Source organism: Centroberyx affinis, unplaced genomic scaffold, assembly GCF_046629955.1.
Source record: "Centroberyx affinis isolate AG114_WGS23_722 - 3 ecotype Tasmania unplaced genomic scaffold, CSIRO-AGI_Caff_v1 ptg002186l_1, whole genome shotgun sequence".
In the NCBI taxonomy this organism is placed as follows: Eukaryota; Metazoa; Chordata; class Actinopteri; order Beryciformes; family Berycidae; genus Centroberyx; species Centroberyx affinis.
In genome coordinates this window covers 205001-227170 of record NW_027280494.1, presented here as the reverse complement: position 1 = coordinate 227170, position 22170 = coordinate 205001, and the positions used below count along the sequence as shown (strand labels likewise).

At 42.4% G+C, this 22170-nt stretch overlaps 1 protein-coding gene and 2 non-coding genes across 3 annotated transcripts in view; 2 read left to right on the top strand and 1 right to left on the bottom strand.

Moving 5' to 3' along the window:
* Nucleotides 1-1533: 1533 nt before the first annotated feature.
* Nucleotides 1534-22170, bottom strand: part of LOC139655056 (protein kinase C delta type-like) — a 23077-nt gene continuing 2440 nt past the window's right edge. The window contains 17 exon segments of the mRNA XM_071532359.1: nt 1534-2934; nt 3090-3112; nt 3115-3217; nt 3479-3667; nt 4095-4233; nt 4403-4465; nt 4640-4731; nt 5249-5422; nt 7443-7576; nt 7803-7887; nt 8026-8126; nt 8315-8444; nt 9136-9221; nt 9344-9375; nt 10450-10618; nt 13909-14181; nt 14338-14467. Of these exon segments, the coding sequence (XP_071388460.1) occupies nt 2776-2934; nt 3090-3112; nt 3115-3217; nt 3479-3667; nt 4095-4233; nt 4403-4465; nt 4640-4731; nt 5249-5422; nt 7443-7576; nt 7803-7887; nt 8026-8126; nt 8315-8444; nt 9136-9221; nt 9344-9375; nt 10450-10618; nt 13909-14181; nt 14338-14446 (2061 nt within the window). The 5' untranslated portion in view covers nt 14447-14467 and the 3' untranslated portion in view covers nt 1534-2775.
* trnae-cuc (transfer RNA glutamic acid (anticodon CUC)) lies at nt 5135-5206 on the top strand. The gene has a single exon. It is a non-coding gene; the product is annotated as a tRNA-Glu (tRNA).
* On the top strand, nt 13787-13858 carry trnae-cuc (transfer RNA glutamic acid (anticodon CUC)). Its single transcript has one exon. It is a non-coding gene; the product is annotated as a tRNA-Glu (tRNA).

Here is a 22170-nt window from a genome sequence, read left to right as displayed (position 1 = left end):
GAAACTGCTAGAAATAGGCGCTGACAATATGATTGTAAAATGCTCAGGGTCTAGCTCTTACGTATTAGAAATGTGTTTTCTTTGTGAAATAAATGTGTGTCGTTTGGGGAAGCGTTTCCAACAGCCTGTAAACCTAACCCGTTGTCTGAAACAGGTTTTGCCGCTCACTTGGACCATGTAGGCTACTGCTTCAGATAATCCCCCACAATAGACCAACCCTTTGGATGCCTTTTATAACAATAGAAAAAATATATCCATATGTCCTGCCTTCGTTGAGATGGAAGTAATTCAATAAATGTGGGATAAAGACAAACGATCGGAGCTTGTCTGAACAGTCGAAACAATCCGAGAGCCATGAATAAATCAGAATGGGGGCAGGCTTTTACTCCCAAATTCATATCAGTCATTTTATTTGTTGAAGTGTAGGCGCAGGGCTTCCTAGGCGATGTTTTTATACAGAAGACTACAAAACTGGTTAGTCGGCAGTTAGGCTTGGCAAATAAACATCCACCAATAGGAAAGGCAGATATATTTGTAGGCTGGATTAATCCGAGGATTGGATTATTTCATCGGGCAGACAGTTAAATGGGCAAGCATTTTATTTTTTTAAAAAAGGTCTACAACTTTAAAGCTTCATTGTGCAAAAACCCTATTTGCATACATGCAAATTTCGCAACTACTTGGAGAGGATGATCACTCATGTAGGCGTTGGTTTATCGCAGCAGTTTTGGGGTGTGTTCTCTTTCCAGGTGCTGCAGACTGATGGGACGTCGGAGTGGACGGAGGACGAGGACAGGACAGGACACAAGCCGTGCGCACTGCAGGAATGTCTCCTCGCCTCTCTGCCACACAATACACGGTTAGGTGCAATTCTAGTACCTGACCCCTAGATGGCAGTAAAGGCCGGTACCTCCCACTAAAAAAAAAAAACCTTTAGTACTTGGAAATGTTCTTTTGGTACGCTTATGGTACTTATGATAGGTATCACAGAACAACCAAATCGTGACCTTGGTATTATAAGGTTCTATCTGACCTTTTTGTCAAAACTGAGTTAGTCACATGAACCTATTCTATGAGTGCCTGTTGACATATGTGTGGTGTTATTTTTTCTCAATAATGATTTTTGAGTCTGTAATTTCTAAAACAAAAGGACCCATCTACATTTAACTCAATGGATGCTGAAAACTTTGAAGCTCAATATCTCAGATCTATTCTGAAGGCAGATAGAACCTTATAATTCTAAGCTCATGAAATGCTGTGGTATTGTGCTGCAGGCGCTACCACATAAAAAAACACAACGGTTATGCAACAGTTATGGTATTTACATGGTAAGTTGTACCATAAAACATACCACACAAATACGCCACTACCACAGGAAAGTGTGTAGAGTACCACACCATAATCACACACCATTTTTGCAAGAGTTCCCCCATCCAAAGCCCATGTGAGATACAAGTCTGCAAAAAGCCAAATGTAAGTTAAATGCACAATTAAAAGTCAGGTTCTTCTATGTGGACACTGGTTGACAAGAAGTTAGAGTTAAAATGTATTTATTTATAATCAGATGTAAAAGATGAGGAGAGTAAAAAAAAGTACACCCATAACTCACCGACAGTTCAGGGTAATATACATATTAATTTCCATATACAGCACTATTATTTTCACTGTTAAAATACCTACATTCAAGTAATATAACATAATTCAACACCCCTACGCTTACATCGAAGTGCCCCTCCCTCCGAAACAGAATAATAATATCCTTCAACACATACATGCACAGGTATAGTACCATACCACTGCTGCAACTCATTCCAGTATGTCTGATACAGTCCCGAATAACTGGAGTGAAACATGTCAGAAAGGTCAGTTAATGTATTGCTTGCACTATGCATCAGTTGGATGTACAGCATGAGAATTGACACTAGTGGCACACAAACCAGGACAAGTTGACTGTGCAGTCAAGTGTGGAAAAATAACCCATTCAGTGCTACATTCACCTCACTGCCATACAGAAGGATTTAAATTCACCCCACCTTTTTAGTACAAACCTTTCTATGGTACCTGTATCTGTCTGGCTGAGGGATCAACCAGGGATTCGTTTGCCAACAGACAAAGTTATAGTTAAGTACAGTAGCACCATTTGCATCTAAAAAATGCATGCACACACCCACACACTCATATGCATGTGGTAACACACACACAGACACAGGCGCGCACAAAACGGGATGTGAGAGGCATACAGTAGGCAAAGCACACGGAGCTGGAGTGGAGCTGTACCACTGAACTCTCTAAGCTGGGTGTGCATGTGTGGGTGTGCGTATGTGTGTAACAAAACAAGGGTGGCATAAGGGTGCCTGCATATTAAAATTTCAAGATACAGTACATTGTATGATTTGTAGAGATTCAAAGTGTGATCACAAGGAAAACAAAAGAGAAAAATAAGAAGATAGAAAGAATGCATCATCGACTATTCCCCCAGCAGTGATTAATGTAACACTGGTTTCTTAAGTATCTCCCTTAATTTCCTGGAGGTTTATACATTTTACATTTTATGATAGTTGAGGCAGGGTTATCCTTTCTTGTATCCTTTCATCATCTCATCCTGTTACAAAGACTAGATTAGTCATAGCAGTAATAGAGACTGAACCTTCCTAATATGTTCTTTTTACTCAACCAGTTGAACTTAGATCACATTAAGAAGAAGGAATAGGATAGGAGGCCATTTTGGAGTGCTGGGCTTATGACCGTGTTTCCGGGGTAGCCCTTTTTGTCTTTTCATTTGTCCATCATGCGTTCCAGTTTGGGGTTGATGAAGGAGAAGCCGGCGAAAGCCGCCTGGTCCATGGAGTCGATGAGGTTCTTGTCAGCGTGGGAGAGGCGCGGCTTCTCACTCAGGAACTCCCGGTCAAAGTTGCTGCAGTCATTGGGGGCTTTCTGTGATTGGCAGGATGGGAATATCAGTTAGGTTAACGACAAAGCATGCTGAAGGAATCACCAACTTACATGCACAAAAGTATAGGTATTTACACAAACTGATATGAGTTCAGGTTCTCATTAGTTTGATCAGAAACAAGATCACAGGCTCGTACCACTTTGGGCTTGAAGGGGGGTCCACCTCTCTCTTCTCCAGGGCCGGCCAGTTGACAGTCTTGAAGAAGGAGTGTGCACGGATGTTCCCCACCACACCTAACCTGCGACTGGGGTCTCGCTCAAACAGCTGGTGTGGAGATGAGAGGGGAGGAAGACAACACATGCTGACAGCGTCAATAGCACATTTCCACCCCAGTCACAATGTGTGGATAGGTGTGCGAGGTTACTATTGTATGAGGAGAGACTATCGTTGTATTAATGCCAATCATACTGTGTCGTTACAAGGAGGAATGCAAGCTATGACATCTGCAGGTACATAATTTGAACGCTTCGTTGGTGAGTGTGAGAGAAAGTGTCCTTGACAATGAATGCATCTTGCTAGTCGTACCTTCTCAAGTAGGTCCTTGGACTCCTTGGTGATCCAGCGAGGGTAGTGAGGGACGTCCATCCTGATCGACTCAAACAGTTCGTCCTCATCATCGCCTTGGAACGGCGACTGGCCAATCAGCATCTCGTACACCAGCACGCCGAAAGACCACCAGTCCACTGAGAAGGTGTACTTCTGTCCCAGCAGGATCTGAGGACAGACAGATAAACAAGAGACATCAGAAGCAAGCACATCAATCATGTAGGATCCCATGCACAGCAACAATGTCAGTTCTTATTTAGTAAAACATACCATGTGCAAAACAGAATAACTGAGTGCCCAGAGTAGAAAAACACACACCTAATTTAATCCAAATAAACAAATCCAATAAACAACAAATAGGGCCTAAACCATTTATCTGTGTGCTAATACTGGCCTTTCAAACATTATTGTTTCTAGTTCAGCACACAATGAGATTGAGGGACATTTACTATTCCACACAAGGTCTTTGAGGAAAAAAATAACAACTATCATAATAATAATCCCAGAATACATACTATATGTTGTTTAGGATTTTGGTGGAGAATTATTAGGATTAAACCACAAAATCTGGTATTAGTCAGACCCTGATGCTAACCTCTGGTGCGATATAGTCCGGTGTCCCACAGAAGGTGGTGGCTCTGGTCTCACCAAACACGTTCTCTTTACACATGCCGAAGTCTGCTATCTTTATGTGTCCGTCCTTGTCCAGCATCACATTGTCCAGCTTCAGATCTCTGGGGGAAGAGGGAGGAAAAGGCAAATACAATCAAATCCAGTTCTGTTCTGTTATATTGTATGTAGTCTAAAGCCCAAGTACAGATTCTATTCCAGTCTACTCTGAAGTATTAATAACTGGAATACAGACATTATCAAGACCAGTACAGAGTGGCTGTTGGGTCTTACCTGTAGATAATGCCTTTGGAGTGGAGGAACTGCAGTCCTACTATTATCTCAGCAGCATAGAACCTGAGGGATGAGATGTGCAAAACAACCATTAAACACAGTGTTATTGCAATTGAACCCACATTCAAAACTCAGAAAATGAAGGTTATGGACCCTCCATTGTGGGAGATGGCAGTTACTCTGTTATTCATGGGCAGTGAGTCAGTAGTTCTGTATATAGTAGCCCAGCGTACTCACGTGGCTCTGTTGAGATCGAAGCGGCCTTTGTCCTGGATGTGGAACATCAGGTCTCCTCCGTTCAGGTACTCCATCACAAAGAACAGATGCTCCTGGGCGAACAACACAACATTGTCAGCTCACTATATCATAGACAAATTAACATAATGAGACAAAGAGAGATGCAACCGAGTTTGATTACTGTCATTTGAATTTGAGTTTGTTGATTTTTTAAGTATTTCATATTTCATGCCAATAAAGCACCTTGAATTGAAAATTGAGAGAGAGAGAGAGAAAGAGAGAGAGAGAGAGAGAGAGAGAGAGAGAGAGAGAGAGAGAGAGAGAGAGAGAGAGAGAGAGAGAGAGAGAGAGAGAGAGAGAGAGAGAAAGAGAGAGAGAGGGACAGAGAGAGACAGAGAGAGAGAGTGAGTGAGAGTGAGAGTGAGTGAGTAGATTCAGAGGAAGGGTGCTGAGTGGGGGAGGGTCTTTCTCAACAACTTTCACGCGGTGCACCACTCCCTGGTGGTCTAGTGGTTAGGATTCGGCGCTCTCACCGCCGCGGCCCGGGTTCGATTCCCGGTCAGGGAATCTATTTTTATACTTCACCAGTAGAGACGTGTGTGTGCTTACTTTACTCTGGAAGGTGGAGTAGAGGTGTGTGAGGAAGGGGTTGTCCCAGGCCAGGGCCAGGACTCTCTTCTCCACCATGGTACACTCCACATCATCATCCATCAGAACCACGTCCTTCTTCAGAGCCTTCACAGCAAAGTACTCCCCTCGCCCCTTCAGCTCCGCCAGCAGCACCTGGGGTGTCAGGGTCAGTTATAGTGTGCAGTTCTCTCATGTGATCATGCCAGTTTCATTGAGAACACTTGTAACAATACAAAATCTTAAAATGATTTAACAAAGATCAAAGGGTATGTTGAGAAAAGATACCTTGATGCGTTACCAGCTAATTTTATTGGACCTGAAAACCCTCTGCCACTCCAACCTGGGTAACATTAGGGGTGTAATAATTCACTGATTCCAATTGATGCACCACGCTTAATGTCCAGGATATGCCCGCTCAATTCAAACAGCTTGTATCGGGCAAAAGGGAGCTGCAGCTAAATCAGTGCAGGCTTCTCTCTATCGGAAAAGCCCAATATGATATGCATATCTTTTTTTTTTTGCACCTAATAACGTCAGTTACTCCTTGTATGTTTCTCTCCCTCTGAGTCAATGTGCTTGTCTCTGCCAGTGTTGTCAGCCCAGTGAAGGTTGACAACACGTGTCCCTCGACCCCTCGCTCAAAGAAAACAAACTTTCCCCCCTCCCTTCCCTGCTCCTCTGCCCATTGCTTTGTCAAGAATGTTGAATGACAGAGAGCAAATATACGACGCGCCAAATAGCTAGAAATTGCTACTGTGGACCCACTTTGGGTTTCATGAGAAGGATGACAAAACTGTGGCAATATGCAACACTTGCCGAGCTGCAGTGAAATATACAGGTAGCACTAGTAATCAGGCGATCCATTCTAAGAGATGCCATGGACTTGCTGTGGCAGAGACTCTTCACCTGCAGCTAGCAACTGCGCCAGCGATGAAAAAAGGTATCAAAATGTTCTTCCATGCTCAACTCGCCAAAAGCTCCGCACGGACAAAATCGATTACTGAAGCCATTGCACTCTTTATGTGTGGATGGATCAGCGACCATATAGCTTGGTAGAGAATGAGGGGTTTAGACACCTGCTGCACACACTGGAAACAGGTATAACATACCAAGCAGGCAGCACTTCACTGAAAACTACATCACCAGGCTGTCTCACTGATTTTCATTTTTTACTATCAACAAATGAGAATCCAAATAGGATGTTGTACTATTCTAATGTACATCTTTCTATTTCACACATAATTGGATTAATTTGTACCTAAAGAGGCCTTCTTGCAACCAGTGGCAAAACTACAGTATAACAGAAGTAAAATGGAGCTGTTTGCATTATATTGAATCGCATCATATCGTATTGCATCGTATTGCACCGCAACAAACTGCATCGAGAAAAGACTGATTTGAATCATGTTGAATTGTTGGCTGCTTAAAATGTATCTTAGATGCATCGAATGGAATGGATAAAATGAATGAAAACTGAATGGATAAAAAGGATTACAATTAAATAGAAATTGTGGAATGCAAAAAAGAGGGACAATGCAGAAATATCTTTCAAATGAATGTTATTTAGACTATTGACAAAAATGTACTAAGCTGTAATATTTGTGAAAATAATGAAATTGCATGGTTATTACATTATATTATGCCTATGCATATTGACATGCAGTGACTGCTTTGGTGCTGTTGGAAGACAGTGACAGACTGTGGTGTATCTGCCCCTTGATGATGTGTGTACTTCAGGGATTGCCATCATTTCATACAATATTGCATATTTCCTTCTATTAGTAATGCCAATACTAATGGTTCCAAATAATAACCTATCACTTTTCTGTAACAGAGCCAAGTTCCTTTGCAATGATCAATTTTACAGTCTGCAAAGTTGTTTGTTTAGGGCTTACTGTTTTTTTCCCCCCATTTTCTTATCAGAATAAATGACTTAACTGATAAATGTAAAACAGGAAGAAATGGGGCATTTCAGCAGCCATTTATGTGTGGGAGGTAATGTTCATGTGACGATTTCAGGATGAAAGTGATTTATAACTAAATATGTGTGATGCCAGAGAGTTAGACAAGGCCCAATGATTTTTTAGTGTACACAGTCTTCTACTTTTGTGTCTACACAATCATTTCATGTTAAATTATGAAAGGTTTAAAACATAAGGACAATGGGGCCTACCTTGCCAAAGCTGCCTTTGCCCAGCACCTTGTGGAACACCAAGTGGTTGATGGTGAGGTGTTTCTGCTGGGTGGAGCTTGTAGGTGGGGGCGGGGCTGGGCTCAAGCCTTCACCCACTTTCCCATTGCCCTCTGCTGTAAACACAAGCACACACACAGAGTAAGTACTTATGCAAACATGAATGCAAACATGCATGCAAACCCATACAACAATGGGTAAAGATTTGAGGATGTAAGTTAAGTTGCATGGACTATCAACAACAATATCACACAGGTTTTACCTGTAAAGGTAAAACTTCTTTTGACTATGTCAAATCCAACAGCAAGTGTACTGCAGTGTGCTACAAAGAACACTTCTTACCACTAGGGTCTGCTCCTGCACTTTGGATGTCTTGGTAGATTCCTATATCTGTTGCATTGGAGTTGTCCGGCTTCTTCATGGATTTCTAGAGAGGAAAAAGGCACACGCATGATCAATAATCTTTCAAAATATTTTACTTTACTTTATATTTTACTGACTGGGATAAAACTAATATATATCCTTCTATTCCATAAAAAAACTGACAGATTGTCACTGTGCAAACCTGGCTGACTTGAGACAGAGCCTCTGCCAGTAGTTTCTGGTTGATTCCACACAGATTGGCCACTTTCTTCTGACAGTAACTATGGACGTTCATGCCACAATCTGGTCAGAGGTGTGAAACATGGAGTAGACATGTGTCATGGAGAAAGGGAATAGTGATACATTGAAAAGGGTGAAATGTCAGTGGCATGGCAGATGGCAGGTGAAGGACAGAAATAATATTACAAAGACAGAAAAAAAAATGAAAGAAGCATAATCAAAGAAAAAAAGCTTCAACACACTGGACTCACCTTCACATTTAAGGCCCTGTCTGTAGAGGCCCCACAGCAGACTGCCACAGTGGTCACAGAAGGTGGGGCTCTTATAGTTATAGTACTTGAAGCGATGTGGCATATCAATCTTGAAGCGCTCCTTCTGGAACTGCAAACACACAGAAATCCAGTAACCATTCTGAAAGCACGTCCAAGCCAGACGTGCACGGCTATGGCATCTTAAGAGGTACACACATCTTACATACAGATCTCTTATACATTGTCCCGTTGGCCACCTTGTCCCGAGTTAACATTTTTGCCAATTTTAGTGACATTTGAGTAGCAGGTAAAAGTGAAAAGGGGATTCCACTGCTGCTACTTAAGCACACATATCTATTGATTTCTCTGACTCAACTGATGTCTGACAGACCTCATTATTGACCCTGCCTGTAAAACCTGCCTGACCTGGCTCCATTTGAGGGGATCTTTCACCTAGAGCATTGGCATCCTAAACCAGCTGTATCAAATGGTGAATCAAAAGCATATTGTTTACTCTTTAGATCACCATAGATATTCTTTGGAAAAGAGAAACATGAACAATAAATTTGCATAGTTTGAGTGAGGAAAAGACCAAATTATTGATTAATAGACAATTCCCTAATAACAGTGCTGTGCATAAGTCACAAAGCGTGGCATAATCTAGAAAAAAAAATAGAATATGAGTTCATTATTGAACCAACGCTGGAAAATGTAGTAGTAAAAGCCAATATTGTAGAATAAAAACGCAGTTCATTATCAATGTCAGATCTGCCATGCAGTTTTGCATTACTGCTGGAGGACATAAACTCTAAAATGCTCACCACAGTGTCTCGACTGTTGGCTGCTGTTCCAGTGCACCTGCCAATGATTTTGTCGATGCATTTCTTGTGAATTGCCGCATTGCATTCTGGGACAAAGACATGACAAAATCTTGTGTTAACTGTGACATGCAGATTCAATGAAGCACTAGTACAAAAGGATAAAACGTGATTTTAAAAAAGTGCAGATAAGAGCCAATGAAACACTCACGTCTGCACTTGTAGCCTTGCTTGTTGAGCCCCCTATTTGGGAGAAAAGGAATGGCATTAAATGGTTGATTAACAACCAAAAACATGTTCCCTTTGCCCATAACTAAAATGAATATGACTGATACTGTAATTGTGGGTATGACAGTGATACAGCTAGCATGCAGCTAATTGTCAGCACTGAAGTATCCATATTCACAATAAAGTTAAAGCCCTCAAGTTTATTATGGCCTTTATGCAACAATTACCAATGCATCTGTACTGTCGGAAAAGTTTTCTCCAAAGTAGTATACATACGAAAAAAAAAAGCAAGAATGATTCCCAACTTGCTCCTTGGTTACCATCATACCATAAGACTTGGGCAATCAGACGTGTGGCTGAAACTGCCTGCCGTATAAAAATGTTTGGTGGAACAGTGGACACACACACACACACACACACACACACACACACACACACACACACACACACACACACACACACACACACACACACACACACACACACACACACACACACACACACACACACACACACACACACCAAACACAAGTGACATCAGTTTTCCTCTAGCCAGTCTCTAGAGGAGGCTGATAATAGTTTGGGAGGGAGGGGAGGGGCCACAGACTAGTGCTGCTGACATTGTTGGAACATAACAAGACGGCCTGTGGGTTTTCCCTAGACAGTGACTCATTCTTGCAATAGCAGTCCTGCCAGTCTAACTGTTGCTGACCCCAGTGGACCGCTCCATTTACGAAACTAGAACCACTACTAATTGGTCTATTGAGAAGGGCCCTATGGGAGGTGGACTTTCGTATTGGACAACTGATGTTTTGTCTCATTTAGTACCCAGAGTGTATCTGACAACACAAATGGAGGGGAATTATTAAAGGTATGCAAATGACATCTTAATCGAAATGCACCGTGCTGAATTCTAACAATAATGCAGAAAAACAAGCAGACAGGCAAATTAGCGGTTTCTGGATAATTCACACTTAACCAGAATAACATCAGAAATTGCTGCGTCAAAGTCATTGACGCACTCATTGGAATTCAACAGGTCATCAAGCATTTGATACAGTAACAAACTAGTAACACTTGGCGTCTCACCAGAGGAACTCTCTGCAGACGGAGCAGAAGGTGGGCTGGCCGAAGAAGGTGGCGGTGAACTCGTGGTTCTTGATGAAGTGAACCTTGGGCTGCTTGAAAGCTCCTCTCCTCCTGTTGAGGGTCGTAAGCCCTTCCTCTGGAGGAACTTTCACTGATGCCTTAGATGCCGCTGAGGGGGACAGACATCAATTTACATAAATCAACATACATCAAACTTCTACTCAAATCTTTTGACTAGCATTTATCAAACGAGTAAAGAATTATCCAAATACACACTGATATCATTGATTTCCAATGACAATAGAAAAATATAGCCGCAAGCGGCGATTGAGGGGTCCAAGCACAATTTGATAAGACAGACAGATAGACAAAACATTACAGAAGGTAGAAAGACACACACAAAAACTGAGATGTTGTGAAGATCAAACACGCAGTCTAACACCGGCTTTTGTGTTGGCCTGTGACTTCTGTCAAGTTCATCATTTCATTACAACCACATTGTTGAAGGTATTCACAATGGCCAGACTTTCTATTAGAACGCATACCACTTGTTCTTGACAACTAATGACTTCAGAAAGGACAAGCCTGGATTTGATCCCACAACTTTCCACACAAGAGGCAGACACTTTACCTACTGAGCTAATCTCCTGTTACAGGGCTACAGAGGGGAAAATAACTAAAGTATTGTAATACTGCAGCCTATGATTGACACCGCTAATCACTTTATAAAACACTGTAGTACTCTCTATTAACAAATAAAAGAATACAAAATCACATGGGCCAGACAGCCGCTGCTGCACTGCTCTTTATGGGTTGAAAGGTCTGGCCACACCCCAATCAGTGATGCCAATCAGGTATTTTGCCATTGACAGATGATGTCAAACACCTGCTTTGAGTTTTCTGCACTGTGTAATTTAGTGTTGATTTTCTTTTAATGAAACTTCAAAATGGTCACAGTTCATCAGGAACTTGAACTCACAACCTTGGGATCCAAAGACCTGAGCTTTACCACTCTGCCAACTTCCACTTTGCTGTGTGCCACAGTGGGGAAACCTTCGACTTAATGTGACCTCAATAAGCACTTGGAAACATACCACATGCATGCATTGCTACATTGTTGGCAAGTAGGACTTGGCCACCTGGGAATTCGAACCCTAGACCTTTGTATCCCCAGAGAAGGTGACTTACTGACTGAACCAGTAGGACTTATGGTTTCTGAGCTGCAGATACTTTTAGCGGAGAAAAAGAAAGAAAGAAAGAAAGAAAGAAAGAAAGAAAGAAAGAAAGAAAGAAAGAAAGAAAGAAAGAAAGAAAGAAAGAAAGAAAGAAAGAATTCCAATAGGGTTACAGCACTACGTGCTTGGACCCCTAATTATACTAAGAATGCTGTGAGATGGGAGTTCTACACCTTGAGGAAGTTTTGTCAAATGAAATATCTATTCACCTACCAGCGTTTTTATATTCTAGCCTGTGTGTGTTATTGATGTGCCTTAAATGATGACCGAGAGCTGTAGCATCATCATCAATCAATCATTAGGAACACAAGCCTGGGGGTATGCAGTCAAAAAGCCCTATGATAACAACAGTTAGCAAGAGAAGGAGGCCACAGGCCCTCCTGTCCTGAATGAAGGGTAAACACAGCAAAATACCCTCTGGGATATGAGGCTCCGGCTGACGCAAGTCAAGCAGGTGGGGTCAAAGGTCACCCAGAGAAGACGGGGGAAGAGGCGTGAGAGAGGTAAACAAAGAGGGGACAAACTCTGAACTGTGAGACTACCAAAAGATAGGGTGGTAGGTGGGTGCGGGAGTGGGGTGGGGTTGGGTGGGGTGGGGGTGGGGGTGGGGTTGTTGGAGGGACGATGCAAAAGAGGAGCAGTCTTAAAGAGACAAGTGACAGACAGGGAAAAGAGGGAAGACTGATGAGGTGAGGGAGATAAACTAATTTCCACTCTGTCGTTGTACTGACAGATGTTTATGTTTGGACAGTGCTTCAGTGAGCCATGCCAAGATGATGGCAGAAAGAGAGGGAGGGAGAGAGAGAGACACACAGAGAGACAGAGGGAGAGAAAAGAGGCAGACAGTGTTAGAGGGCTGTTCAGGCAAGCCTAAAAGTACTCTGGTCTGCTTTTCAGGAAACCTGTGGCGTGTGTAGGAGGGAGCTGATGGACCTTGGAGCTTTTTCAGCGTGGTAGTGTACCCCCCTCTCCTGGCCTCCTCTGACCCAGAACAGAGGACCCTGACTGGGATACTCCCATGCAGAAACTCCCCCTGAACAGCACTGGGTTGTAAAGCCCAGCCACTCCCATTCCCCTTTGGCAGACAGCAGCTACTAGCGTTAGCCGGCTTCCATGTCTGGGGTGGTGAGCTTGTAGCTGAACACAGCACTGCCGACCAATACTGCTCTGTTCAGTTCTGCTTCTAATTGTTGAAGGATGTGGTTTGTTAAAACTAGAGTTTGACTGATATGGATTTTTGAAGGTTGATATTGATAGTGACATATTTTGGATTGAAGTTGCCGATGGCTTAAAATTTGACCATTTAGATCATGGGGCTATAAAACTCTCAATTAATAATAATAACAATATTATTATTGTTGTTGTTGTTATTATTATTAATAATGCAAACCATATTTATATAATAAGTATGTAATCAAACAAACAAACCTAAAAGGCCATTAAAGACCAATATATGCTCAATATATTGGTTTGCCTAACCCTAACCCTAGTGAACACATTACTAAGATACAGTATATCAAGGACGTTTATCACTTATTACATATTTTTAGTCATGTCTATAGATAGGATCATCTTGGTTGTGTTCAGTGTCTTAGCTGCTAGTACAACCTGTCCTCAGGCCAAATTCCTACCTACAATCTAGAAGGAATCTTAATTTAGCTGCATGTTATCTGACAAGCCCAGTATGAGCTATGCCAACAGGTGAAACAGCACGCAAGTTAACCAGTAACCCATGATTGCTTGCAGATAGACAGTTTGTTGCTGGGCAACTGGTCTGGAAGATCACAGTTCCACACTCTTCAGTGAGGTCTACAGTAATATGGTGAGCTGTGCCTGGGAGGGTTGGGAGATTGTTACTACCAGTAGAGGGCACTATTTACCAACACTGGTGCAGTTGGGATAGATGAGCTTGAGAGCGCTTTTTCTGTGGGTGTACATGAAAGCACGAGAAAGAGAGAGAGAGGGGGAGACAGACAGCGAGGGAGAGAGAGAGAAAGAGTGAGAGAGGTCACTACATTCAGAAGAAGGGTGGTGGGAGTGGGGGAGGGGTATTTCCCAAGAACTCTAGCCAACAGGCTATCTTCTTTCAAGCTGAGCACCACTCCCTGGTGGTCTAGTGGTTAGGATTCGGCGCTCTCACCGCCGCGGCCCGGGTTCGATTCCCGGTCAGGGAACATGCTTTTAAGACCATAAGATAGACATCAGTCTAAACCAGCAGTTTTACCTGCGTCACTATCTTCTAGGAAGAACTGCACAGCCATCTGGACCTTCCCAGAAGGCTGCAGGTCCACCCAGAACTCGGCACATCCGTTGCTCTTGGCCTTCTTACAGCGTTCTGCCAGTACAGACACGCCCACTGTGGCCTCGGCCAATGGCTCCTCAGCGGTCTGCATGAGGACCACCTGTAGGACACGCCCCTCGTAGATGTGGGCGTCGAAGGTGGACTTCCAGGCTGGGTACATGGTGGGCTTCCTCTGGACCAAGGTCTTTCCTCGCTCTGTGAAAGGGGAGAGGGATCAGTCAATAATAATGATAATGATAATGATAATGTGATACTTTATAGAACCCTGAAGGTGAAATTTTGTCTTCGAGTACAGGGCTGGCTACAGATTTCTGTGTGTGTGTGTGTGTGTGTGTGTGCTGCTGTACATACCTGTGTTGACAGACTCCTTCATCTTGATGGCACAGATGGGCGGGGCAGAGAGAGGGGGAAGTGCCCCCACATCATAAGCATTGAAGGCGATACGTAGGAAGGGTGCCATGGTGACCACTCACCCAGCCTCCTGGAACACAGACATAAAGTGACATTTAGAACATCAGACACACACACACACACACACACACACAGTTTTGTCCTGTACTTGCAATTGCTCAAGGTCTGCACTTGAAACGAGAAGGAAGAGAGTCGGCGGCAAACAAAGTCTCAGATGGGAAACACAGAGGAAGTAGAAGTTTCCAACTCAAGACACATACACAACTTCAGAAACCACCTGCCATTAATAAGGAAGAAAAGACAGAGTGTTGGAATGAGACAGAGAGGAACAGAAAATCAAAAGGATCAAATTCCCAAGATAAACATAAAGTTAGAGAGAGATAGAGAAGACAAACAGAGATGGAAATAAGGTGTGAAGTCTCTATGCTATGTTCATGTCTTATATGATAATTATGGGTTGAATATTGTTTTTTATATGCATTGTTATGCGCCTTTATCTTGTTTGTCCATTTCAATCCCCAGTTGTCCCTACTTAGTTGGCTATATACAGTATTTGTGGAGGAGTACAAAGCAGACTGCCCACGCTGGCAGCAGCCTTACTTGCTTTTTGTGTTTAGATGAATATTTTGTGTGGTACTTTTTCTTTTGGAGAGGGAGGTACCAGTAGTCCTATTTTCACGGCTTTGTTTGGTTAGGCTTAGTATTTCCCTTAACTTGTGGCGGTTTAGGGGGAAACTCTGGTTTGACAGCCAACTCCACGGTTGGCCCAGACGCTTCCCCATCCTTTCGTTCTGTTTGGTTCAACCTCAATGGCCCTTCAGGTATTTTTGTTTTATTTCTGTATTCTGGGACTTTGTAAAATAAATATTCACATCTTTTCAAAGTTGGCTTTATATGTCATGGTTTACTGATATTCATTTGTGATTTTTGTTTGAGTACTATGAGAAGAACACTTTCAATATGCTGCCTGCAAAAGTATTCACTCCCTTGCTTAATTTAAGCTAAATTGCTACACTGGCAAATTTGTTCAGCATTTCTTTCCATGTTTCTTACACTTCCTCTTTGGGTGGTTCTTAGGGGTTTTGAACAATAATCTACTCTTTTCAGAATCGTTCCTAATCCTCCTTTCTTTCACAGATCTGATATCAACCCCCTTCTATACATCATAAAAGAATTATAGGGTGCGTGGTGAAATTGGCATAGAGCACAGTGTTTTCAGATGTTTTACTTATAGACACCATTTGTGTCAGTTCCTGAGTTTCCAAAGAAAAAAAATCCCCTCCAAGCCCATTTTCTTGCAACACAAGAAAATGTACAAAAGGTCAAGCAACTGTTTGGGAGGGAAGATTACTTCTTTACATTGGAATAACAATCAATGCATGAATGTTATAGGTCATTATAGTTAAGACCTATAACAGCCCAATTATTATTTGTGAACAAAATTATTTCCCATGGCTAGAGACAAGAGAACCAAGACTGTGTGTGATGTCATACTGATTAAATTGTAGAAAACCTGCACACTACCAAAAATCGAGGCCGCATATACACTGAAGATGGCTGCTTGACAAAAATGTTTGCTGCACTGCATGTTGCATTTTTTAATAATAATGGACAATGACATAAAATCAGTGCATAACCTAAAGCTCATCCTTTGGAAAGGGAGAGTTTTTGGACTCATACATTGTTTACCTGAATATCCAAATGAACTTTGAAAACATTGAGATTCTATCAAATTAAAGGCAGAAAATGTACATTGATCCCAGAGCATCATTTTAAATACAATCAGTCACTGTTTTAATCCTTTCCAATTGTCTTTTTATGCAGCAGTACATCAGTATGACACCACAGAGCCAGCCATAAGGTGTCAGGACAAACACTTGTCTCTGGTTTCTGGCAATGGGACACACTGTTCAGTAAGTCGGCGTTCATTAACACACACTAAACTGTCCAATGGTGCAACAATAGCATAGTTCAGAGCTGGAGTTCAGTGGCATTTCCCTTTAAGAGGGCCTTGTAATAACAGGGATTATGACTGGAGAAACTCTTTGTACTTGAATGTCTTAGGGGGAAGCCAGTCAAGCCTCATGTTGCATGAGGGAACTGTACTAACAAACATTAATCAATGAACCTTTCATATTATCAAGGCCGTTTGACACCAAAGAGGGACACATCTGCTACGCCACACAGGCTAGCGGGACCAACAGGGCGCATTAGCCTACATCCTAATTCTCAAAACAGCGATAAAATCCCACAGAATTCCTTCAAGAATTTCCTCACAGCACTTTTTGTGAGCTTTTAAGTCACTTAACTTGATCTCTTGTAGCTTTAGTCTCTTGCTCTATTAACATAATCTTGGCTTAATAGTTGTTTCAGAGACATGCTACTGCTGTAATTTGAGGCAAACACCACCTCACCTTAACTACAGTATGATATGTAGCTGCTCTATCAAATGACATTTCTGGACAGTAATTTCCAAATGCAAAACACACATAGACATGACATTCTCTTATACTTGAGCATAGAAATACACATGGGGTTGCTAGACAAGAATAAAGCATCCCTACGGTTTGCGTTTAAATGGTTAATCATGCGAAAGGAGACAAGTTCTGGTTGTCTTCACACCCCTTTTAACATCATTGCATGTCATTCCTTATGAGTGGCTGGAACAGTGTGTGTGCTGTGTTGGTGTGTACTGTACAGACTGCACAGGTAGACTAGACACTATCTTGAGCTCCGGGTGGATCCAGATCACATGTTGGCTAGTTTAGCATTCACCGCCTTATACATTCTCTCATGCCGAAAAATCACTAGATAAATCAGATTGAGGAGAAAGATTGAGGTTAAGATGAAGGATACAAGAAAACTCCTTTGATGGGATACTGACACGAAGAAAGAATGAATGCAGAATATTGCCATTGTCAGGTGAAAACCTTGCATCTCCAAAATGTCAGCTTTTCAGGAACTAAGACACACAGCTTTGTTTTTAGCTTGAAGACCAAGCACTTTTGAGGTTATCCAATGGGTTTTGAAAGAGTTTCATAAGCCCAAGGGAGGTAGCATTTTATCAGCCTATAGAGGACCATGTAATCCTTCAGTTGAAGTTAAAACACAACAATCCCCAAAGTTATTTATTTTACAGATATAGATAACATGTGTTCATAATGTGCCAATTTGGATATGTGCTTTGCTAGCGTCTCCTTATCAAAACTCTGGAATACTGTACAGAAAATGACATTATCAGAACGTGTTCACGGTAGGAGGTACAGTAGCATACGAACATAAAATGTTTCATAGGTGCCGCCTCGTATGCAGGGAATACACATAAAAAAAAGGTACAGATCAACTGTGCAAGCAAATGCTGTGTGGATTAGCTGATGTGCTTTGGGTCAGCGGTGCCTCCATTGGGCTGAGAAAGACACATCTCTATCCACACTATGTCAGGGCTCTTTCAAGGCTTGCAAAGAAGCGATTGTTTTTGAGTGAGGTCAAGAGGGTTGAGCAACTATTAGAACTCCCACTCTGCCCACACACACACACACACACACACAAACACACACTCAATATTGATTGAAGTCATGGAGCTTGACACTTACAAAAATATACACTGTTTTAGCAGTTTGTGTACAATTTCACTCTCACGTACGCACACATGCAAAGACACTCATATACACACACATACGGACATAAATACATAGAAAAAGAGAGCCTTGTTTCCCCAGAGAGAGTGGAAAAAATGAGCACAGGCAGCTGGGGAAGGGGTGGGTAGAGGAAAAGAGGGAAAGAGAGAACAACACACTGGAAGGCAGGCCAGTGGACATGAGTAGAAATCAGACTCAATGATAGAACCAGACTATTCGCCTCAGCGAGATCCAGCCACAGTGAAGTCCACTTCCAGAGAGCAGGGGTTGGATGGTGTGTGTGTGTGTGTGTGTGTGAATAAGTGAGTGAGTGAGTGAGTGAGTGAGTGAGTGAGTGAGAGAGAGAGAGAGAGAGGGAGAGAGAGAGGGGGAGAGAGAGCGTGTGATCTTAAGGGAACCAGCTTTAAGAGCAACGGGCCTCAAGGAGCTATTTAGTTACTCTCAAGTACGTCTTTAGCTTTTGTCCTGGAATGAAAGGGCTGCCAAGTACCAGTAAATGTAAAACTGGAATGCCTGCCTGTGGTGTATGTGTTACTTTGTACAGCACACAAGTATTCATAAATTATATACTAACTAGGAAAAGGCACAGTATGGGGAAAACCAGACAATGACAACAGTGAAAAGGAACGATTACATGACACTTGATGGCTGATGATAAGAACTCCTGGTCCCTGTAGGTATTTCAACTTTGCTAAAAGAATGTCAGCTTTGAGGAAGCTGGAGCGCTCCTAGTCCTCTAATTGTATGTTGAGTGAAAGCCATTTCAGAATCAGTGTCTCGTGATGACAACTAAGAAAATTATTTCCTGGAACAGATAAGCCTGGCACGTACAGGGTAGCATAGCAATTTATAAAATAAAATGATTCATTTATATGAAAGGAATTGAAAGGAAACCCTCACATCTATTAACCACAAAACAATAATGGCAACAGTGATCTGTGATTGTCTACAAGAGATAGGCTATCATCAAGGACATGTTCAGTGGTGCAGCCCAAAAAAGTCAAAGGTTTGGTATGCAGTTCATTGGTAGAGATGTAATTTCATAGAAGCAGTGACCAAGCAGGCCGGGCAGGTTGGGGAGCTTGTGTATGTGAGCCTTTCATCAGCAGGCATGAACTCAATGGGACAGGGACAATAACAGTGACAGAGAGTTTCCATCATGTAGTGAACAGGAATGTATTTACAGGAGACTCTGTGCTGCTAATGACAGCACATTTGCATATTTAAACTCTGCTACAGGCATGGGAAAACCAGAAAGGAATGAGGATGAATGAATGTGATATTTCATTGATCCCTGTAGGGAAATTCTTCTTTTGCTTTAGTCAGAGCATAGGGTCAGCTGTAGAACAGCTGATAGGGATTCAGTGTCTTGCTCAATGACACTTCCTCAGGGTGGATGCTTGTGGATGCTTGAACCCAGGTCATTAGGTTTAAGTCTTTCTAACCACTAGGCCACTCTACTGCTAAATGGCAGAAGCAAGGTGGATGTAGAAGTAGCTTAGATGGCATTCATGTGACTAGAAGACACAGTGGGGAAAGGTAAAAATATATCACTGAAAAAACATTTGATTTGAGTTCATACCATCCCAATACAACAATTAGAACTATGCCTTCACTGGGAAATAATGTAGGCCTATTAGTGACAGAACAAGGCCTAGAGCGATGAAAACTGGCCAGACAAGATGCTAAATAAAGCCAGAAGTGGGACTAAGGCAACAGATCCACCTGATAATTTCAGTCTTGCATTACATTATCTACTCTTATCTATAAAGGAAATGTAAAAACAATATTTCTCTGGCATACTGTAATTCTGTCTGACTGGATGTTCAGGGAAATGACAAAGAGGTTCCTGGCTCTCTTAGTGCTGGCCTGAAGACGGTGTCGGAACAAACCAGGAAGCGTGTGACACATTCCCACACAAAACATCTGGTGTAAGCAGTTTCAAGAGAAAAGGACAGGACAGGTTTGACCTTGTAAATAATAATAAAATGTTCCATCTCACACGCAAATATTGTGTCTCTGCCGCAGTCTATGTGCCTCGATGATGGTGAGTATGCATTTACTGGAAGTGCTGGGACTAAATGACAACCGGACATAACATACAATTTTGGTTGTATGTGTACTGAGGGCATTACCACCAAAAAGTGAGCGTTGTATGACAGCGAACAGTGGATATCCATCTGGACAAATTCTGAGGCCTCTCAGCAAGGTAAATGCACAACTCAGCATTTTTGCCAGTTCTTTTGAGATGTGTTCAAGAGCATTTTCCCCCTGTACGCTTCAGTTGTGATCACAGTGCCTTTCGCTCCAAAAAAGCCTTTGTTTCCCTTTCCTCCTTCTGTTAAAGGCTTTCTGTGCTTTTGACAGTTCCTTCAAGGGACTGTAATTTGAGCTCAACACAGAATGACAGAGAACAAGAGAGAGAGCGAGGCTGAGTGAGAGACACAGAGGTCCAACACAGGCCTCAGAACAAGCTGGGCCGATGGAGCCGGGCCAGTCAGCGGCCTAGCAATTAGAGCTGAGCAAACACGCTCCACACGACTATAATGAACCTGAACAAGCATAGCCGGTGTCAGCCAGGCCTGGCTTACGCCTAAAACTAATAACCTGCTTTGTGGTTGTGTGTGTAAACAGGTATTGCATCATGAAACTGAGCTTTATGATAGCTCAAAGAAAAAACAATCCTTCCACAGTAATTGCTCATTGTGAAGTCTTACTGTCATCATGGAAAAAGTTTGTTCCAAAGTGTTATTATCTGCAATGTGTCTATGTTAAAAGGTCATCTCTTAAAACATGAATGTCACTGTGCTTTAACTACTAATTGTACACTTTAGCCTACTGTGCCTTCTGGAATATTAGCTACTTTCCACAATTACAAAGCTCAATCATGATTTTCACTTTCACACTCAGCTTTGGCAGACAGATTCATGCAAACAATGTAATTCTCCTTTGCTGCGGAAACAAAATGCTGTAGATTTGTTTGATGGAAAAACAAAACCCTCTCTTTGATCACCGAGTCGACTATTGAGGCATGGTGGCATGCAACATTACTACATTAACACCGTCTCTCATGCACAAGTCTGCGAACACACACACACACACACACACACTAATAACCTTGAACAAAGCAGTCTTTAATGAATTTCAGTAGAGACTGGCTTGAAGGAATCAAAGCCTTCCTTTCTTTCACTAACCAGGGTTAATGTCTAACCCCCCACCCAACGCCACCCTAAACATACGCACACACGCACACACACACACACACACACAGAGGTCATGTCAACAGACAGCATGGCGTACACACTGTCTGGGCAGACATCAACAGATACAGGCAGGAAACCATGAGTGAAAATGTGAGTTTTGCTGCCCTTGTGTAGTATACACACACTCTCTCTCTCTATCTCTCTCTCTCTCACACACACAGACAAACACACACACATTCTCAAATCAGGTAAAATTAGGACAGGCAGAGGAAAGTGAGAGAGGCTTGAAGAAGAGTGAGAACAGAGATGGAGTTACTGGTTCAAGGTCAGGGCCAGATGGATGGCTGTGATACATTTATTCCAGTGATACTGATTGTTAATTTCACTTTGCGGCTGGAACCGGCCTACTGCTAAATCAATACTAACTGTTAATAAATGCCTATAGGATGCCAAGTAATGCTAATACCCTCGCACACACACAAACCTCAGTAAAATTCTTCTTGAGCGATGACCTTTTGTAAGTGTTGGGCGGTGGAATGGGCTCCAACAAGTACAGGCTGTCTGTCTCAAGGATTCATCAATCCCTTTGGCAATGCTTAAAACCTGCTATACCTGCAGACAGCATGGAATGAATCCTACCACTGTGTGTGTGTGTGTGTGTGTGTGTGTGTGTGTGTGTGTGTGTGTGTGTGTCTGTGTGTGTGTGTGTGTGTGTGTGTGTGTCTGTGTCTGTGTGTACCCTTTCCCTGTGCATTAAGAGTGGTGTCCATTTCTGCCTCGCCAACAGTTCACAAAGCCTTGGCTAACACAAGACAGACAGAATGAGTGTGAGAGAGAGATACTGACAAGAGGTCAGGTGTAAGTAATGTACCAAACTATCATCACCCAGATAAATAATGGAAAACCAGAGCTGGTTTAGCAAATTCATGCCA